General features: G+C 45.2%; 1 protein-coding gene across 2 annotated transcripts in view; it reads left to right on the forward strand.

Moving 5' to 3' along the window:
* TMEM255B (transmembrane protein 255B) overlaps positions 1–20,741 on the forward strand; it is a 76,221-nt gene that overhangs the window by 52,310 nt on the left and 3,170 nt on the right. For both annotated transcript variants that reach the window (XM_056329932.1, XM_056329931.1), the window contains 4 exons: positions 4,169–4,249; positions 8,163–8,248; positions 11,242–11,401; positions 16,843–16,986. In XM_056329932.1, the coding sequence (XP_056185907.1) occupies positions 4,169–4,249; positions 8,163–8,248; positions 11,242–11,401; positions 16,843–16,986 (471 nt within the window). The remainder of the gene's footprint in view (positions 1–4,168; positions 4,250–8,162; positions 8,249–11,241; positions 11,402–16,842; positions 16,987–20,741) is intronic.

Raw genomic sequence — 20,741 nt, forward strand, 5'->3', positions numbered from 1 at the left:
CTACAAGCTTGTGGAGGGTGCACTCTACACATCATCCAGCTCAGTAGTTAAGATGTTACACAGTATTGTCCCTAGTATTGACCCTGGGCTAGACCACTATTGAGTGGCCTCCAGCCGGACTTTATGTCACTGATCACAACACCATGACCCCAGCAGTTCTTCTAGCTTTCAGTCCACCTCACTGTCCACTTATTTAGGCTGTACTTCATCAGCTTGTCTATTGAGAGTGTTATGAGAGACTGCCAAAGGCCTTACTGAAGTGAAGATAAACAACATCCAGAAGCAGATGAGTGAGAAGCTCCAGTCATCCACCAAGCCAGTCACATCCTTGCAGAAGACTAACAGGTTGGTCAGACGTGATTCCCCCATTGTAAATCCATGTTGACTACTCCCAGTCACCTTCCTGTCCTTGAGATGTTTGGAAATGGTTTCCAAGGTTATTTGCTCCATCACCTTCCCACCAGTGTGTAGTTCCCTTTATTATCTTTCCTGCCATTCTTGAAGATGGGAGTGACATTTGCTTTCTGCAAGTCCTCAGAAATCTTCCCTGAGCATCATGACCTTTCAAAGGTAACAGAGAGCAGCTTTGCATTGACATCATTGAGACTTTCTCAATGCTCATGGGTGCATCCCATCAGGTCCCGTGGACTTGTGTATCTCCAGTCTGTTTAAACATTCCCTAACCTGATCCTCCTCCAGCAAGGGTAAGTCTTCCTTCCCCCAGTTTTCCCACTGGCCTCCACTGAAGACCAAGGCAAAGAAGACATTGAGTACCTTGGCCTTTACCATGTGTTTCGTCACCAGGTTGCCTGCCTCATTCAGTAGTGTGCCCATATTTTTCCTCATCTCTCTTTTGTTGCTAATACACTCAAAGAAGCCCTTCTTGTTGCCCTTCGCAGCCCTTGCTGGATTGAATTCCAGGTGGGCTTTGGCTTTCCTAACCCCATCCCTGCACGCTCATATAATTGTTCCGCTTTTCCTCCCTGGTGTTTTGCTCCTGATTGCTCTTCTTGTAGGCTTCCTTTTTATGTCTGAGTTATATCGGGAACTCCTTGTTCATCCACGCAGGCATCCTGCTGCCTTTGCTTGACTTCCTACTAGTTAGGGTGAACTGTTCTTAAGTTTGGAGGAGGTGATCCTTGAATATCAACCAGCTCTCCTGAACCTCACTGCTTCCCAGGACTGCATCCCGTAGGATTCTACCAAGCAGATCACTGAATAGGCCAAAGTCTCCTTTCCTGAAGTCTGGGGTTGGGATCCTGCTTTTTTCCCTGCTCCCTCCTCTCCAGATTGTGAACTCCACCATCACATTATCAGAGGCAAGGCTGCCCCTGACCTCCACATCCATGACCAGTCCTTCCTTGTTTGTATGAGGTCCAGCAGAGCTGTTCTCCTTGTCAGCTCCTTGATCACCCACAATAGGAAGTGGTTGTTAATGCACTCCAGAACCCTCCTGGATTACTTGTGCCCTGCTGTGTTCCCTTACAGAAGGTACATTGAGCATCCCCCAGATATTGGGGTAAAGTCCTTTACTACTTTGAAGTAGTAAAGTAGTTAAAGTACTCTGCGAGCACTGGAGCCTATGAGTGTGAGGCTTCTTCCAGTTCTATAAGAAGCCTCATCTGCTTTTTCCTGATCAGACAGTCTATAGCAGACACCCACCACGTTACCTGTCTTAGTCTGGCCTCTAATACTGACATATAAGCTCTCAGCTGGCTCCTCATCTGTTCCTAGGCAGAGCTCCATGAATTCTTGCTGCTTTCACTCATAGAGATCAATTCCCCTTTCCACCATCCTACATGTCCTTCCTGAAAAGCCTGTATCCATCCGTGGCAGCATTCCAGTCCTGTGAGCTATCTTACCATGTCTCTGTGATCCCAGTGAGATCCTTGCCTTGATCTGCACGCAAACCTCAAACTGTTCTCCAGGCTGTGTGTGTTAGTGTAGAGACACTTCAATGAGTGGTAAGCATCCCAAAAAACAGATGAAAGTTTCCCTTGTGCTGTCCGTTTAGCCCTGTTAAGTTGATGATGAGATTTGTCTTGTCCACATCACCTTGTTCAATTCACTTATTCATCCACTATTTCCTCACTTGATTGTTCCTCATGTCCCTCTCCTGTTGTCCCTAATTTAAAGCTGTCATCACCAGTTGACTACTGCAGCCAAAACTCTTATTTTCCCTAATTAGTCAGATGGATCCAATCTCTTTCAAGAAGTCCTCGATCATGAAAGATTCTCTTGTGGTCATAAAGGTCATAAAAGCCAAATTCCTGTTGCTGACACCGGATGCACAACCAGTTCTTAATCTGCTGGATCTGTCCAGCCCTCTTCAAGCCATTTCTCCTGACCAACAGGATTGAGAACATCACTTTGACTCTATGCACTTGACCATAACCGCCTTCCAGGATCTTCTGTATCCAATTGAAACTCATTATTGTTATGAATATGATGGACAGCACTTTCTCATGGATTTGCTGCTCATGGCAGAAAAAGCCATTTCTGCTGCTCACTGCCCTTCTCTCTCATTTCCTCCCCCTGCAACAGATGAACACAGGGTTGGAGTATGATACTCTATGAAAGAAGGGCAGCACAGCCTTTGGCTGGTACTGTGCTTGCTGTGCTAGCAGAGAAACTACATCCTGTTAGTCCTCTCAACCAGATCTGTCCTTGGAAATCATGGCTAAAGGCTAATGCTTTCCCAGACCTATGGGAGAATAGTGTCCTACTTCAAGACATGGCATACTGTTTGTGTGGTATTTGCTTTTCCTCTAGAGAAAAAGAGTTACTGAAGCATTTTTTTCTTAAACTTGTGTAATATAAATAAGTGTTTTTGGATGCAGGAAGCTAACCTTTCACTAACCCTTGGGAGTTGGTGTACAAACTTGGGTTTGCCAGAGTAATCAGAAAGGCAAACAAGCTGATGGATGAGCTTTATTCATGGACCAGTCTGCATTCCTGCCTAGCTCTGCATTTTAACTGATTATGTATTTTGGGTCAGCAGATTTATATGGTTCACACTTCATTATCCAACAAGCATAGAATACTCAGAAGTGATCTTAAATAGTGCAGATCTTTCTGCAGTTTCAGGGTTATTCCTGGATGGGTCATAAAGCTTTAAAGTGCAGTGAAAGTTACTCAGCATGGATTTCTGCTAACTACTTCAGTAATCCTTTGCTTATAAGTCAGCATGGAAAGAGAGGATGGCAGATAGTGAGTTTCCATCTTTCTTGGAAGTGGTCTGATTTACATATTGGGGAGAACTTAAATGCTTTTAAAGACACAGATCAGGCTAGGTAAGTGACAGAAGGTTGGAAAAGACTTCTTTTGCCAACATAAGTCATTCCCACACTTTGCTTTGGAATAGACATCTGATCACAGAGGACTCTCCAGTTGTTAAATCCTCTATAGGCACATATGTTCTAGTCCTGAAACTGACTGAAGTATGCATCCTCTAGCCTTCAAAGTGGCTATTTGGCAAGTTTGGCAACACACATCTTCCATCTGGCCAAGGATATTTCATTGTGTTCTTCCTTTATATCAGCTTGTGGGAACTGTGACAAGCAAAATAAGAAATATGAGCAGCTAATGTATTTTTTGCAATAAGCATAAATGGAAAATAAGGCAAAACCAAACAGTGCAAATTGCTTCCCCTTTATGCCTTCATTTCTTCATTTTCTTTGTTTTGCTTTTGGGGCTTGAAGTGTGTGTAGTAAGTGGAATGCTTAAAGTATTAGCTATTTTACTTCGTTTTCACTATGGACATTGTTGAAGTCCTTTAAAAAGGAAGTCACATACCTTGAAGACAAATACCAAAGTAATTCTTTGTGTACTAGCAAAAAGAGTGACTGGACCATTCTCATCGGGCAGTACGAGTTGACAGCAAGCAAGGAAGTGGCTAAATGCCAGGGATGATGTCTTCTTAAAAGAGGTGACTGGTATAGAGAAAAATAAATGATACTAACATAGCTTAGTGGCAGAGTGAGAAAGGAAAATGTAACCCTGAGGAGAGCCATTCTGGAAAGAAAGCCAATGTCGGGGGGTGTGAGCCGCTTACCCAAGTGTCTGCATTGGCTTCAGCTCCACAGAGCTGTAAGCATCTGGCATGGGGACATGGTGCCTTCACACTGCCTCCAGACTGAGTCTTTTTTGGCTGTTTTTCTCTTTGCAGGAACCCAGACCTTTGTATAACAAAAGGTGCCAGTTTTATTCAAGTGGAATTGGATTCCTCTATGATGCCTACCAGACAGAGGTAAACAAATCCACCTCATGAAATGCTTATTTCTGCTGTACTTCGAGGGGTTGGGGAGGAGGGAGGCAAGTGTTTGAGAGCATGTCTGTGCATGTAGGTCATGGGTTGATAGACCCTACTGTTCTTTTTCCAGCAAGTGACCCCTCTCTTGTCCAAGCCTCTGGTGATTGCAAATCATTACAATCAGCGAGGTTTTGAGTCATCGTCAGTGTTTCTATCCAGTACATTACTCCGGGACTGGAATGTTTCCTAGTCCCTCCATACTGTATAATAGCTGTCTGGAATGTATTTGTCACATTGGCATCTTTCTCTAAGGAGGTTTTTGTAGACTTCAAGTGGAATAGGAAATATCTAAATGAATCCATTTTCATTGTCCAGAAGACTTCAAATCTTCTCATGTATTTATCCAGAACAGGCCAAGAATGTCAGTGGTTTGAACGGCACTTTTTTTATTATCTCAATGACATTAACATGGTCGGAAAAGTGCCCATACCCAAATGGCTAGCCTCCTGAGAAGTCCAGTTTTAGTTTATTTTCTATTTTTCATTTCATTATTGTGGCAAATTCGTGGGAGTGCGAAGAAAATCAAGCAGAGCAGGAGTAAGAACAGTTAAACAGTGGTATAACTTACAAGAAGCCAGATGTCTTTCATCACCATTCCTCCCATGGTGAAGAAAAAGTATATGGGGAATGTTACCATTAATAATTCTAGGCAACTTAGCCAGGTTAAGCAGCTAATACCCCTTAAATCTTGCTGCTAGGGTACCTTGTTGTTGATTCCAGAAAATGTATGATGAAAATATTTCATTGACCTCCTTACCTAAAGACCTACCCAGATAAACTTATGACGTGTGACAACACCCTTTCCTATAAATTTTACTCCATCCTTTTCTAAAGTATGCATGCACACAGACACAGGCATAGCCTGAGAAATACCTCTGATTCCTGTAATAAGCATGTAGCTGGCCACAACTCCTTGCAGGTGACCCCAACTTCAGGCTTATGGCCACACAGGTTTCCCCAGCTCTGCAGATTCTGGGAATGTCTAAAGTTGGGCCACCCACAGCTCCTTGCTCTATTCTGGCAAAAAAACCTTATCTTTTAAAAGTGTAGCTAGGTTGTAATAACATTCTTGTCTGGTTGTCCATTAATCTAGAGTGCTAATTCAGAGTCAACAATCCGTGGCTTTTGAACTTGCCTTTTGCTTTTCCAAAGTTAGCCAGCTAGTGAGCAAGGGACATGCTCTGCGTGCCAGGCAAACACCTAACTAGGAAGGCAGATTGCATACTAAGTGCAAGTTTCATTTTGATTGCCGTCTCTAGCCTGTGAGTGATTCCAGCTCATGTAGTTTGCCTGTTTCAGTCCTTCTCTTTGCTCAAAGCAGAAAGAATTTGATTTTCTTGCAGTTACCATGAGGTGAGAACATCTCTTCAGTTGATGCTGACGGAATAGGCAGACACAAACAGCCAGAACATGAAAAAGCTAAAAGTCTGGTGGCTGAGATGAATAGGTCTTGACATGCGTAATACCCACAAATGGCCTGTTTCCACCACCCTTGCTCACACCACACAGTGATTTGTTTATTTTGCTTTATTCGCTGTTCTCCTAAAAAGGAGTGTCTTGCTCTTTGCGTGTTTTAAAAATGCAGTGATAAAAATAGACAAATACAGTAACTCCCTTGGCCAATAATATAATACGTCTTGTAGCCTAAAAGCAGATAAAAACATGTTTAAGATCTTTCCAATCTCCCCCTTTTGTACTTCTAGCCTTCTACAGTAAAAAGGGGCACCTGGCCCAATGAATAAGATGTTTAGAGAGGAATAAACTACTTTTATTTCCTATCAATCAGAAGTGGTCCCCAAAGCCATACATCAGAACAAACCATCTTTTTAGCAACCCACTCCATCTTAGAAAGCCCTTCAATCCCAACCATGCACATGTAATGGGAAAAAGGTATTTTAACTATGCCAGTCCTAGGCCATTTTGACTGCATACGGGGGGGGTCAACCCCAAAGTTTTAAGTTCCACTCAGTGCAAAAGCATTAGAGTGTCCCAACGAAATGGCTGTGGTAGCAGACTCATTGGCACGCTCTGCTCCAGGATCAGTTTTCAAACTGCTTTGAGAAGTAGCCAGGTGTGATGTTTCAGTCCCTTCTGAGCTGGATCTTAATTAAGCAGTTGTTGATGATAGTGTGCTCCTGTTACGCAGCAAATTGCAGCTCAGGCTGAGGATGGCTGCAGCTGAATGTGACTTCAGGCCAGCAAAGCCCTATGTTAAATTCCAGTAAGTTCTGGCACAACAGAATAAGGTGGATGAAACAAGGTCCTATCTCAGGGTGAGATATTCTTGTGACCAGTGGGATGTGTCTGTATCAAGCCGTGAGCTCCATTTCCAAGTTGCAACCTAGACTGAGACCATTCTTTTATAACCAAACTTCCATTTTGGGTTAGAAGAGGTGTTTTGTAAGAGATACTAACCACAGGTACAGCCTTGTCCCGGGCAGCAAGTCAAGCCCAAGACATCATTTTATTTTCCTTTTAACTTTAGCTTTGTCACCCAACTTCCACTGCTCAAGTAAATCCTGCTAAAGACAAGTGTGGCAAGTCTGAGACCAGCTGCAAGGCGAATGTTCTCTGGTGTGGAGTCTGTGTGTTTAAGGCTTTCCCCTTTTTGCTGGGAACAAACATGTGAGGAGTACAGACTCATCAACAGTGGTGGTTTTCACACTGAAAGAGATGCACAGATCCAGAACTCAGGAGCTGAGAAACATGGGGTTTCACAACTCCTGTGGAGACTGTCCCACAGACTAACACAGTCACAGCTAAGCAGAACTGTCTGACAGTTTCTGACTGTCTGACAGTTTGCTTTTCAAAAGCAGGCATGTGTTCCTAAGCATGTTCCTTCTACTTATTCATTATGAGGAATTTTCGGTGCAATAATACATTTTACTTGCACTTTGAAAACAAAATACTTCTCAGCGGTTACAGTACTTTTTTCTATCAAAATAAAAGCTATAGAAATAATGTATTTTCTGACCTGCTAGCTTTTAAAAGTGATAGTTCTCCAGGATTTCAAAATCAATAAGCTGAAATATCTCAGGGGAAAAAAAGCCTTTCATATAAAATATTTCAATGGGTCTGTAGTGCCATATAGAAGTGATTAATGCTTACCACACTGAAGAGGTGATTTCTTGTCTGGGCAGAGAGTGGCCTACATGTGCCTACCTTTATTGTTCTAACATCTGGCCACCCCTGCAATTCCTGCTCACACAAATAAACCTTTTCAGTTTTCTGTTCAAGAGCCTGCAGTGAATGGTACTTACTTGCTGGAGTGCTTGGATCTTTTCTGAGTGGTTTTGGTTTTGGGTTTAGAGATTGTTCTTCTTGTTGTTGTTCCTAATTATTTCCTTCCTCAGGAGGATGTTACTGAAAGGAGAGAGTTTCCATGTATTGAAATCTGTTCAGATAAATTGGCTGCTTTGCCCATTTCCCCACTATAATGGAGTGGTATTCTTATCCACTTCAGCGGCTTGCTGTGGTGCATCTCTCAAGACCCATAGTCCCAGTGTCAGCTGTAGGGATCCACATCTTGCAGCTGCAGACTCTGGGTCTCAGCAAAATAGCACCCAGCAGTGCAGCAAAGGGGTGGAAAACTGGCAGCCGTGGCTGCAGGTCGGCTCTGGGCTCCACAGTGCAAATGCCCCAGGACTCAGGGGCTGATGTCCCAAATGGAACTTCTGAGGGCTCAGGGATGTCTTTCTGCCCTGCAGTCGTGGAGTTTGGAATCTCAGGATCTTTCTCCACAACAGGTAATAAAACTTGACACTGCAGTAGCTGCTTCTTTGCAGTCAGTAGGATGGACTCAGAACACTGAAACACTGAGAATAAATGTCAGTCTGTTCTTTTTCGTCAGGTGACATGTTATACCTTAAACAACAAATGCCAGCTGAAAGTAAAGAGTAACACATGCTATTGCTGTGACCTGTACAACTGTGAGAAGTAAGTACCTGTGTGCAGTCAATGGTCTCCAAGAACTCCTTGTTTGGTTTTTGTTGCTGTTAAAATGATAGGGGAGTGCCTGTAGGCCTAGAGAAGCAACACAAGGGGCTTGTATGCTAAGCAATCCAGTTCCTCTGTGATTGAAGTCCCGATGCCAGCAGAGAAGAGGTCAGTGGTATTAGTGTTGGCATTATTTCAGTTTCTTTTTCTTTAAATATGTCCATAAGGTCTTTAGTGTGTGATCAAAATCGACCGCTCAGTCATAGCCCTGTCAAGATTTACTGTTGATCTTGCAATGCAGCTTTCCCATTAGATTTAATAAAGCCTTTCTTTTTTTTCTGCCAGACTTGGGGAAATAAAATGAATAGGAACACAGGTGTCCATGAGCAGAGATCAAGTTGTAGGCACAGGCAGAGCTCTTCTGTTAGCAATAGCTTCTGTAGGCATGAGATTTTGCTGAATTGTCAAAGGATAGATACAGAGTTTTGTGAGTGTTTTCTGAAGCTGTACATTTGAATTTGTCATTACCAAAGCATGAGATGTCAGAAGATAAGAAGGGAAATATCTGGATATGCTTACGAAGATCAGCTGAAGATTAGCACAGGGTTGCCATGGAGTGATTTAACAGGAGTAAAAAAGGTGATGAGGAACACTACATCACAGCAAAGTCCAAGAGTTTGTAATGTGCAAGACAGATGAAATGATATTGCAGAACTGACTGACCACCTGGCACATAGAGATTTCAACTGCAAGCAGCATCATGTCTTGCCACATACAAGAAACTGGGGAGGATTTCCCAGAGCAGATCTTCTGCCTGACTTACCCTCTGCACACCTCAGTTATCATCTTACCATGTATTCTCATGCATCTTCTGCAATCCTCTACAGTCTACCCACAGTCACTCTTCTTTCTTTCCTTCCGTGTATTTCTCATCTTCCTTTCTTTCTTCCTACATCTCCTGTTTTGTTTTGGTTTTCCTTCCTTTTCACATGCTAGCAGCCCTGATTAACCCCAGTCATCTTAAGCCAGACATGAACATTTTAGGTGTAAGGGAATAAGGCTGGCACAACAAGGCTTCTACATAAGGCTTCTGCATAGAAGAGTAGCTCTTGCCCAGATCCTGCCTCAACTAGAGAAGAAAAATGAAATTCGGGACTAGAGGGAAGTCATCTTTGCATGCGCATGTCTTGTGCACACAACAGTCACAAAGTGACTGCAGGTCTATGGAATGGATTAAAATCCGCTATGAATGTTATAGTCTTTTGCTTGTGTAAGAAGTGTTGAATCTGGGCATGATGGAGTTATACAACAAATGAAACGGGAAAGGTTGGGTATGCACAGCTTTGGTACCTTTCTATGATAGAAAAATGATGGACCATCATAGTTGCAATACAGTATGTTCACACTGAGAATGCTTTCTTCCATGGTACACAACTAACTGCTGCACGTTAACACCGAATCAAACAGCCCAACCCAGTACAGAAAAGAAGAGGGGTCTTAGAGGGGCGAAAGCATTCAGAGTTATCGAATAAAGTGACTGAAACTCTGTTGCTTAATGCATAAGCTGACAACAAGGAGTTATCTGGAATACTCCCCTTCCAGATGGAGATCCCCAGTGCCATTTTTCTAAGACACTGCGTTTGTCTGAAACATGTGGGACTGATCACTGCTGTGACAGTATTCAGTGATATAATTAAACATGTGTGTTCTGCCATTGTCAGCAATCCACAGTGGACAGCAAGATCTCACGGCACTGGCATGGACAAATCCAGAGCAAAGAAGCGGTTGTGCTGTTCCACAAACTTGGCAATTCCATTTCATAGGATGGCTAGAGAGAAGGAGGAGACACACTCATGTGGAGTGACGTGGTGTCAGCCATGCAGTAGACTGGTACGCAGGCAGGGTCGCAAGTGAGATTTCCTCAGCCTCATGCCAGCTGAAGCTATAGGTTTCTTTAGTTAAGCTGGGCTCATGGTAGGGCCCAAGTGAACTCAACAGTAGATGATCCACAGTGCCAGGAATTACTGTGCTTGGCTTAATTCTCCCCAGAAATGTGGGTTTCTCCACACTGCTACCATCTTCTGCAGAACTTTCCCTAACCGCCATCTCCACTGCTGCCTCATGTGCTGGGGATGGAGGAACAGAAGGGTGTGCACAAACTGCTCACTTCTGGTTTCTGCCATAATCTGATGGCAATTTCCTAACAGTGCAGAAACAGACTTGGTATTTGAAACATCTTCCCAACTCCAGTAGCTGCTCTAGGAGCTCATTAGTGGGCTAGCATTAAGGTAGGTACTGGAAAGAACTGCAGGAAACTGTGGTTTCAGATTTTGCAGTAGGGTATTTCTGACTCAGCAAGACAATGAGGATTAACTTCATAACATGCCTGATTTACAGTAACTGGTGCAGTGTAGAAATATAAACAAAGATTTCTGGATAGTACAATCCATAGTGTAAAGGCACATCTTCATGCTGTACTGTGTTGCATTTGTTAATATGGAACCACAGATATCATAAACAAATGTAGCCAGCTGGCAAAATCTCCCTTCCTGGGGTTGAATTAATGCTTAAGCAACTTGCCTTCCTCAGTTTCAGAGATGCCAGTAGATTTCCAGGTGAGATGGGAAAAAAAGCAATGCTAAGCATGCTTTAGCTGGCAGCTAAATGATAAGGCCAGCATCCATATGCCAGGGCTATGGCTGTGTTCAGAGACACTAAGCCGAAAAAAAAAAAAAAAAAAGACTCCTTGCTGGTGCACAACACTGCAGCCAAACTAGGGTTGGTATTAGTTGGACTAGATGTTGAATGTTGGCATTAGCAGAGCCAATTTGTGTCTACAATAGAGCTTTCTCCAGTTCATGTGAGCGGTGTTTGATGGGAGCATGCATGAAATACTTTGCCAAAGAGGAAAGTAAGCAGGAGGGATTCAGGTCATCTGGTGCTCTGTGCAAAACCATTCCCACCGCAGTGACATTGTCTGCGTTCTCTTCCAGTTCAGAACAGTCCTCCAGTTACTATGAATTTCTCGGCGTGAGCAGCTGTCAGGACGTGGTTCACCTGTATAGGCTGCTGTGGTCCTCCACAGTTCTCAACATCATCGGGTTGTTTCTGGGGATTATTACGGCAGCCATCCTTGGGGCATTTAAAGACATGGTAAGGCTCACAGCCTTTTGCTTTATGTGAGGACTTCTGTGCTTGTTGACATTATCAAATGGGTTAAAACCGCAGAAGTGTGAGCGTACAAAGGAGGCGCTTTATACATGTTTCCTGTGTGATCTGACCGTCTGGAGTCACATCTTTAGGCTAAGCTGTTGCCAGCTGCTCACAGCTAAGTAGGTCAAGCCTTGTCAAATACATGAAAGGACGGGAAAAAACAGGCGCCTGTGTGAACAGATGCTGGCAATTCACTTCATGGTATCTTTTTTTTTCCTTCTAATTCAGCACTGAACATGTGGGTCAGCACAGAGTTCCAGGATGCTAGCTTTTAGCTAACATGTAAAATTCAAGTCCTATAACCTTTCATAGTTCTTTTGCCAAGAAGGAGGATCAACGGATCAACTCTGAAGTACCAAGCTAGTTTTTATTTCAACAGGTGTGTTCAGGTCACCTTAACCTCCTCTCTTTTTTTTTTTTTTTTCCTAAGGAATGTCACCCTCTAACTGCTTCCGGTGCCACACCACTGTGCTGTGCTGATGCGCACCACTGCATTCAGAAGAGGCTGTGTGCTAGGAGGGATTCTGTAATACGGTGTCTCATCTGCCTAGATTTTCTGACATGTTAAAAGGGTGAAGTAGCTGTTCCTAGGGTTATCACTGTCAATGGTCATGTTTGCTAAAGCTCATGATTTACTAGGCACTCAGAAGAGTAGATGGTCCCAGAGCCCAAAGAGCTTCCAGACATGGGCAGAGGCATGGGGATGATGGTGAAATGCAGGAGCCAAAGGGAGGTATGATAGCAGTACAGGTCATCTTGGATCCATGATGTTTCTGGTGACTTTTCCAGAGGAGAAAACTAACTAGAAAGACAAGTGAAAGGAAAGAAGAGAGGGATGGAGCAGAGAAGGGAAAGTGAGAGACAGGTGAGCTGTACACCAGAGGGGCAAACCGGAGGGAAGGGGCTGCTCCGAGCTGGCAGCCCATGAGCCAAGGACCCAGTCAGACTGGAGGCCATCCAGGCCCTGCTCTGGCCACCCAGCATCCCTTAGCAAGCACGTCCAGGCTATCTACAACATGTGTAGGATGCTTAAAAATCATGTGACAGAGCAGACCTATATGAGCCACTTGACATTCACCTTTGTTAAGAGTTTCAAAATGTTTACTGGAAATACTCCTCTCTCTAGCTTAAGGCAGACAAGCATGCTGAGTCTTTGCATGTAAGAAATGTGCAGCTGAGCTGTCCTTTATGTGAGGGGCCTGTTGCAAGAAGCTGATAACAAATTGCAGGCAGCTGGTAAAGAGTTGCAGCAGCCCAATAAGAGAGAGTGGAAACAGTTTTCCCAGCTTAATGCATCCCCTGCCTGTAAGAGCAGCAATGGCAGAAGGGGAGCAAGAACAACTGTGGTGGGAAATGAGGGAAAAGCAGCTCCATGAGGAAGGGAAGGCAGGCAGGCTTCACCTACAGTAAGTCCTTGGCAGAGCACTGCAGCTTTCTAATGCTGCTAGTATTTTCCCCTGCCTAGCAAATGGGTGCGAGTGCCTCCACCAGAGCAGCTGTGGGAGTTGCTAGTGGTACCCTGAGATGGGGAAGGGAGCAGAGAGCCAGCCTGAGGCCACCTGTTCTGTCTCACACAAACTGAGGCTTGCAGGGGATTTGGGTTGATGCTTCATAGCAGGGCAAGCTCCAGCCCAGGCATGCTTCTGTGATGTGCAGGGGCCATACTGCACTGCTCATGAGGGATACCAAGCCAAGGAGATGTTCCTGGGAGAACTGGGGTCTCCATGATTTGGCAAGTTCCCTTACCAGGAGGCAGAGCTAAGGTCTGGGTCCTCTGACTGGGCGGTGTAAAGCCATGCAAGGAAATCGCAGCAGCAGTGCAGCTTCCCCCCAGGCATGGCTGGAGCAAGTCTGTCAGGGCTCCAGCTAAAAACCTGATCTGAATAAGCTGTTTAATGCCTCCTCTGCAGCATGAGTGGGGGAAAAAAAAACCAACAACCCTCACTAGTTTAAGGGAAGGATGAGTTTGTGTCAGTTACCTCAGCACAGGAGCCATGCTATGCTTATGAAAATCTTACTAAAGCAGCAATCCAAAATACAATGACTGCTCCTTGCTCCTGCCTGTGCTTTTTCAGGGTCCCTGCGAGTGATGTACCAGAGCTGGTTTGCTAATTGCTGCTTGCTTTTGTTATGAAAGGGGTAACTCTTGGGGGAAGACAGGGGCCAAGAAAACATCAAGGAGAAAAGGGAGAGAAAGGGGCATGGGACTGAAATAAGAAAAAAAACCCTTCAAAGTGTATGGGAGAACAATTTTCTTTCTTTCAGGACGTCACCTTCCCACAGAAATGCTCACTGGCATTTTGCAGGGAGAGCTGCAAAGCCTGCTGAAACACCTCAGGGCATTGCTCTGAGGTTGACTTCCAGAAAACACAAGGCCAGGCTGACTAGTCAAATAAAAAACATCATGTTTATCTCTGGGGAACCCTGGCAGGCAAAACATGTTACAAAGGGAAGGGTTTGCAAAACAGCATTGTTGCCTCTAAACCCATCACATTTCCTGGACAGAAAAAAAAGGAAGTGTTGTTTTGGTTGTTGCGGGTTTTCTTTCTTGTGACAAATTCCCTGCAGACTCTGGCACACTCCCTGTGGTTTTGCTGCCTGCCAGGGGGCTGTGCTGGCTCAGTGGGAAACGTTTCATTCTTTCCTGACCCCCAAGGTGTCAGCTCTTGGTGGCCCCTGTGTCACCCGGGGGGCCATCCTCTATGATCTGCCGGGTGCTGGGGGAGCTGCAGTGGTTATGACCGTGTCTTTTTCAGAACTGCACTGTGCTTGGATATAGGACACTGGGTAGGCAGTTACCTTAAAGTCACCTTTAACAAACAAGATACATAATGTAAATAGAAGTATGCACTTGAGGTATCCAAAATGGTAAAACACCCCGAATTTTTCTTACCAAAGACAGAGGTAAAGAAATGCATGGAAAACTTCACTTGTTGGTACTAAGACTTTATCTAGAAATTCCCTTCCCTGCCCCAGTATTCATCTGATGACTTGTAGATGTTTTCCTGACACACCTTGCCAAGGAATCTGCTTGCCCTGAGCTTAGGGTTGCAGTAATCAGAAGTACTGATGGTCCTAGGAGGGTTGCTGCCTGTTTGTTTGTGGGTTTTTTTTGTTTTTTTTCCAGTTAGTCTCCTTCTTGGAGTTCTCAAGGGAATGTGAAAAGATTAAATATCATGCCCTTATCCCCTATCCTCTTCCCTGACCCTGTTCTAAAAAGAAAGAAAATGAACCCCTAATTACTGAGCTACTTGCCATGCGTTCATGTCTCAGCACTTGCGCAACCAAAGGTGCAGTCTGACATTAAAAGAAGTCATAAAAAAGCTCAGAAATAAAGGCTTTGGCAGGTCTGTGTCAGATGGGTGAGCAGACCTGCTTCGCTGAGCAGCGGCGCAGCCCAGCACGCAGCCAGCAGCAGCTGGCACGGCCGGAGCAGGGCGGCCGCAGCCCCCGGCCACAGCCCGGTTTCCCCACACTCCCTGACCCGAAGTGCCTGCATGGCACTGGCAGTGCTCCCTGGCCAGTTCATAGCTCCTTATCTCTTTGACTTGGGTGGTAATTCAGTTTAAAATATAAGGGTAGGTTGGCAACATTCTAATGTGAGTAATTTAACATAGTGTCATTACTGGAATACTTGACCAAAGCATCAAACCAGCTTCAATACCTGCAAATTGTTGCTGGCTCCAGGCTGAGACCAGATGGCCTGATAATAGGGTGCTTTGATCAGTGAACTTGGGGTGGATGAATGCCCAGAACCATTGTGATGTTCATCCTTAGCAGTCGCAGAGTGTGGCTGCTATGGATGGAGACAATGTAAGAGGACTGAGAGAGGTTTCTGGGAGAAGGACAGCAGCACCCAAAGAGACCCATGCCAGAAAGTCGGTGGCAGATGCAGAACAGGCATCTGTGTTTCAAATTGGGCAAAACGAGGGTTTCTTGCCGTGTTCATGTCCATAGCCAGAAGGATCTGATCATGCCAGGACCTCCCTCCCCTGAGGAAGGGCATGCTCTGGGTGTGGGGTATGTCACTGGCCCCAGACCTTTGGGTCTGAGGCAAGCTAGCTGGTTGCTTCTCGCTATTCCTGTCTGAAAGGCACTGCTACTGTTTCTCCCCACCACATCCACCTGGCAGGGCAGGTAGAAAGGAGGTGTTTTGAGGAGGGTACCTTGGAGATGAGAGATCTGCCTTCTGCCTTTTGACCCCAGCTTTCTCTGCACCATCTCCTGGGGTGCTAAGTTTCTGCAGAGAGCTAAGGCTTAGATTGTCATGTAACCTCGTGGGGTACATCAGTGACCTAGGAGATGTTTTCCATGTACAAACACAATTAACATACCGCTTTCTCAATCACAGAGAGATCTCACACCATCTCCAGAGGATGCAGTGGTTTATGTGTCTCTCTGATAAATCTAGAAGGAAATGCCAAAAAAAAAAAAAAAAATCCAGACTGGTGCTTTGAACATTTGTCTAGCAACCACCATATTTTATTATTTCAGTAAAAATAAAATTCCATGCTCTCATGTAGAGGAATCTGCTAATGAAAACAAAGGAAAGAGAAGAAACCACTAGATTTGTCTCACTTTGCAAAGGAGAGGGACATGAAAATCTTTCACAGAGCTTTACTGTCCTCCACAAATGGTTGTACAGCACGGAGTTTTAGGGTTTAACACAAGCTCCCTTTCACATTTAGCTTTTGTTCTCTTTTTTTTTTCCCTTCCTTAGGTTGGATTAGCTGGTTTAATATGAACCATTACTTCTTCCTGCAGACCTTCGCTCACATTGCAGTTGAGGGACATGTCAATAAAGCCACGGGCTCTGATGAAAGATTTTATGCAGTAGGAATGAGATATGCCCCTGGGGGGTCAGTGGACAGTCAGCAGCAAACTCCATTTCACCAGCGTGAGCTGTGAAAGAAGAGCAAGCGGTCTGGAAAGGGAAACCTTTGTAGACCTACATAGGAAGGCAGAGAGAAAAGATGGTAGACCACTGGGTGGCTGCGCTTGGAAAGAGTCTGTAGCAAATTGTGAAGGACTGGGTGTTTGGTGCTGGAGTGAATAAGAAGAGGTGGTCAAAGCTGTATGCTGTGCTTTTCAGGGTGTCTCGGGTCTGGAGTCCTGCCAGTGCTTCTGTAACTGGTGCTAGAGAAGCACCAGCAGGTTTTTTCCAAGGGAAGAAGATTAAAATAGCTGTGTATTTCTGGTCAGAGAAATTCACTCCAGATACATCCTCCTCTCATTTTGTCTTCTCCTTGTTTTTTGTAGTACCAGTGTTGTGTTGGAAAACAGAAAGTTGTTAAATTACCTAGTTGCTTGTGTTAGGACTGGTTCCTGCTCCAGCCCCTTCTGCGCGATGCTGATGTTTTATTGTTTTCTGTGTTTAACAGGTACCTCTGTCCCAAATTGCTTTCAGTGCTGCACCTCCTCCTCAGATCCTGTACAATCCTGCCCAGCAGATCCTGACATACACTGGGTTCTGTCCTTCTGCAGCAACTATTTCTACATATCCATCCTACCCATTACCTCTTCAGGTACAGTACACAATGGTGTCCTTACTCCATCAGAAAAGCATAAGATGCTACTCAGTACCAACTCGGTGGTACCTGGGGGTTTGAAATGAGGCAAGGAAGCTGGATAACAGCTCACAGACTTGTCTCTGGGGTAACTTAGTCTTGACCCTAATTCTCAGACCTCAGGCTTTCTCTGGTTGGGCTCTGCTGACCAGGAATCCCATTGAGGGATTAGAGCTGCACTACAGTAGTCATTAAGATGAACATGGGCCCCATGTTGGGCACGATAAAGCAGCAGCCAAAGCATTGGGGAAGCCAACAAAAGCACCTGACAAACACAGGATTTGGCAGGAAAGTTTGCACACCTTAGCCCACCTTATTCTTAATACGGAGATAAGTAGATTAGGACTCATGAAATGGAAAGGAGACAAAAACCAGAAGGAAATAAGAGGTCCATGAAACTGAGTGATACGGAGAGGATTGTGGATCGTTATTAGTGATAACATCTATTCGCACAAAGTTTTGGTTGCCCCAGTAAAACTGTTATGTGGCAATATAAGCCAGAAATAGGAAGTGTTTTTACACACCAGAGAAGAGTCAAATGGCACAGGCTGTTGTGGAAGAGTATAAATGAGGGGTTAGGAACATCAGCTGCTGTTAAATACAGGGATTCAGGTGTCACTTGCAGCCCAGCAATTCCCCAAATGGCTGCCTGCCATAAGAACCGATGGGGGCTCATCAAAAGATCAAGCCCTTTTTCTTCTAGCTTTCTATAAGCATCTGCTACAGGCCACTGCTGGGAGACAGGTACAGAGCTGCTATAGGAGTTGGCAGAGGTTGGTGCCTGGAGGTAGGAGAGAAAGCTTCCAGAGATGCAGCTTTCTCCCCTTGTGGGAAGGGATACAATATGAGCTGAGTCAACACTGCTATGCCACCTTCAGAAGGATGAGGTGCAAGTCATGCCCCAAGCCTGTGCTGTGTCCAGCCAGAGCTAGCATGGAAAATGCAGGGAGTGGTGCTGAGGATGGTGTTTGCTTCCACCCCCCACCCCCCGGCCCACGACGTGAAGAACATGAGGTGAGCTGGGAAATAACTGGGTGTACTGAGACCCTGAAGCAATCACAGGAGTTTTTAGATCTTTTAAAGCACAGTAAAACTGTTTTGTTCCATCTAATGGCTTGTTATACGTTGGCTGTGTAGTGTTAGACCAGTGGGTACCACAAGTTTTGCAGTGCTTCTTAATTGAAAACGCTGCACGTTCAGCATGAACGTGCTGTGGACCAGCTCCCCACAGCCTCCTGAGCTACACCTGTTCAGGGCCCATAAGCTGCCAGGCACAAGTACTGGGACACAATGATCACCCACACCAGGGAATTGTTAGCATGCTCCTGGTATGGGGTTGGGCCAAACCACCTAACAGTCTTCCAGCAACGCTCGGGAAGGGGTCAGAAGATGGCAAGGGCAATGGACTGTTCCAAGTAGGCAGTGTGCATGCAGTCACACTCATTTGGCGTTAAGAGTTCAGCTGTGGGGATGTGATATGTGCTGTGCCAGTTGGCTTCACAGCCAGAGAACAGTCCTTGGCACATCATATTTATTAACATAAATGGGGCCAGGCACTTTGGGAGACCACAAGTTAAGAGAAAAACAAGAATGTCTCTTTTTGTTTGCTTTTAGCTGAAAAGCTGTGCTGTTCTGCAGAGTTCAGTTAGCATGTAGCCAAGAATAGAGAGAGAAGGGGATAAAAACAGATGAAAGAAAGCAATTAAGTTGAAAATATGCATGTAAGTAGTCATGGGGATCAATTGTAACTGCTCTGTCCTGTGCCCACTGAGAAACAGAAATACATCACATTTACCCCAAATTCTTAACTGCATTCCAAAATAATCACAGCTCTTTTTCTACTTTATCTAAGTGTGTTCATTTGTCTTCTCTCCCCTTCATAATGTCAGAGGCAGACACCACCAGCTGTTCCCAAGCCAGGAGAGGTTAGTGAGAAGCACTGGGCTCCAAAAGGGAGAGCACTTAATCCTTTCCCTGGGAAAAAAAAAACCAGAAAACAAGCCACCTTCCTCCTGTATGAGCTCATGAGGTTGTAGTTTGGAGAGAAGTAATTTCTGCATCAGTATATGAGTTAAAAAATCACAATAAACTTACTCAAAGCTAAAAATGGTGAATGTTAGAAGCAGGCCCAGTTAAGAACAGCCAGAAACTTAACTGTCATCCACTTCCATTAATTGAGAGCTGTGGGCTGAATCCATGGAGCTGGAGGTCTTCATGACCCATCTAGGTGCTCCAGGCAGTACCCCGCTGCTGTATTCAGGCTTTCACAAGCCCTGCTCAGCTGGTCCTAGTCCTTAAGCCAACTACAGGCCCTGGGGCTGGGATTCATCTGGCTAAACACAGGGGTTGTTGGCAGGTAGGGATCTAGTGCTGCCTGAAAATGAGGTCAGGTAGCCACCTGGCCCCTGCTGCCACTCTGGGAGGGTCCAGGTCCTGTAGTCCCTGCGTCCCATCTGTGTGGATGTCTGGGATATCCCACGGCATCCCAGAAGGGCTGGACACTTACATGTGGGCAACTGAATTCAGGTCTAGCTGTCCATAGTGCAGAAGACCCTGCCTGAGCCTGGAGTCCACAGAGGGAGCCACACATGGATTATTTCAGTCTACAGATGTATGATGTGAGTGCTACAAAAGACCCTGAAGGCCTTTCCACTGACTAGGGGTGGGATTCCATTGCTACGTGGCACTATGCTGTGTGCTTAGGTATCTGTGTTCTTGAGCCTTCAACCGAGACACTAAAATCTGAAGCTGAACCCTGTATCCTAGGGCTGCAGTTCAAGGTATGGCATCTGAGGTGGGCTAATGTTTGCAAAATATCCACACAGTGCTGGCTGCTGTGGCTCAAGGGCTGCATGAGACTCACACATATTTCTGGAGCAGCTGGCAAGAGGGTGCCCTTGGGCACTTCAAAAAGTGTAATTTTTTGCTTCCACGTCAACCAAGATCCACCTAAGAGCCCCAGGACGCACCTCTCTTCTCAGCATTCCCTTTGGCTCACCAAAGCTTTGGCTAAACACTGTTCCTAAGGCCCTGCATTTCACTTTGCCCTACACCTGCCCCTGGCTGGGGTAGGGTCATGTGGTGGTTCAGTGCAACAAAAGGAGCAAAACCTTCTTCAGCTAAGAGTTAGGGGTGGAAAAAAAAGTGAATTGATGCCAGTTAATGAAGTAAAGCAGTTAGCAATCAATTACCGACTAATAACTTTAGTTTGAACCCTCAGCTCAAGTGAGGAAATCCACAGCCCTAGTTCCACCTCCTGGGAACATAACCCACCTTGGATTACTCTGGCATGCAGCACACCTAGCCTAAGTGCTGCCCCCACTTGCATGGACTAAAGCTCCCTTAAGCCCACAGGCTATGAACCTGAGTTCACCTGTGGCTCCCACCATCGAGCAGATTCATTCATAGCCCTCTGTGGAATCTGGTATCTCACTGAATAAGTGCTTGCTGGAGAGGAAAACAAAGTCTTTAAAAAACCCACAACCTGAGCTGGCAGTAAACGCTCCTCAGTTCCCTCATACTTCCTTGTCCGCCAGCAGAAATCAGCCAAAAGCATAAAAGAAAGGGTGATAACAAGAATGCATTTTGAGAAGGGTTTCTTTTGTTTACTGTGGCATGTGCTAACAAAATCATTCATCCCTTACTGGTACAGTTCAGTCACAACTAGTCTTGGTAGCAGGCCTGCCAACTGGTCAGGTAAATGATTAGCTGTG

Source organism: Falco biarmicus, chromosome 2 (genome assembly GCF_023638135.1).
Source record: "Falco biarmicus isolate bFalBia1 chromosome 2, bFalBia1.pri, whole genome shotgun sequence".
Lineage (NCBI taxonomy): Eukaryota > Metazoa > Chordata > Aves > Falconiformes > Falconidae > Falco > Falco biarmicus.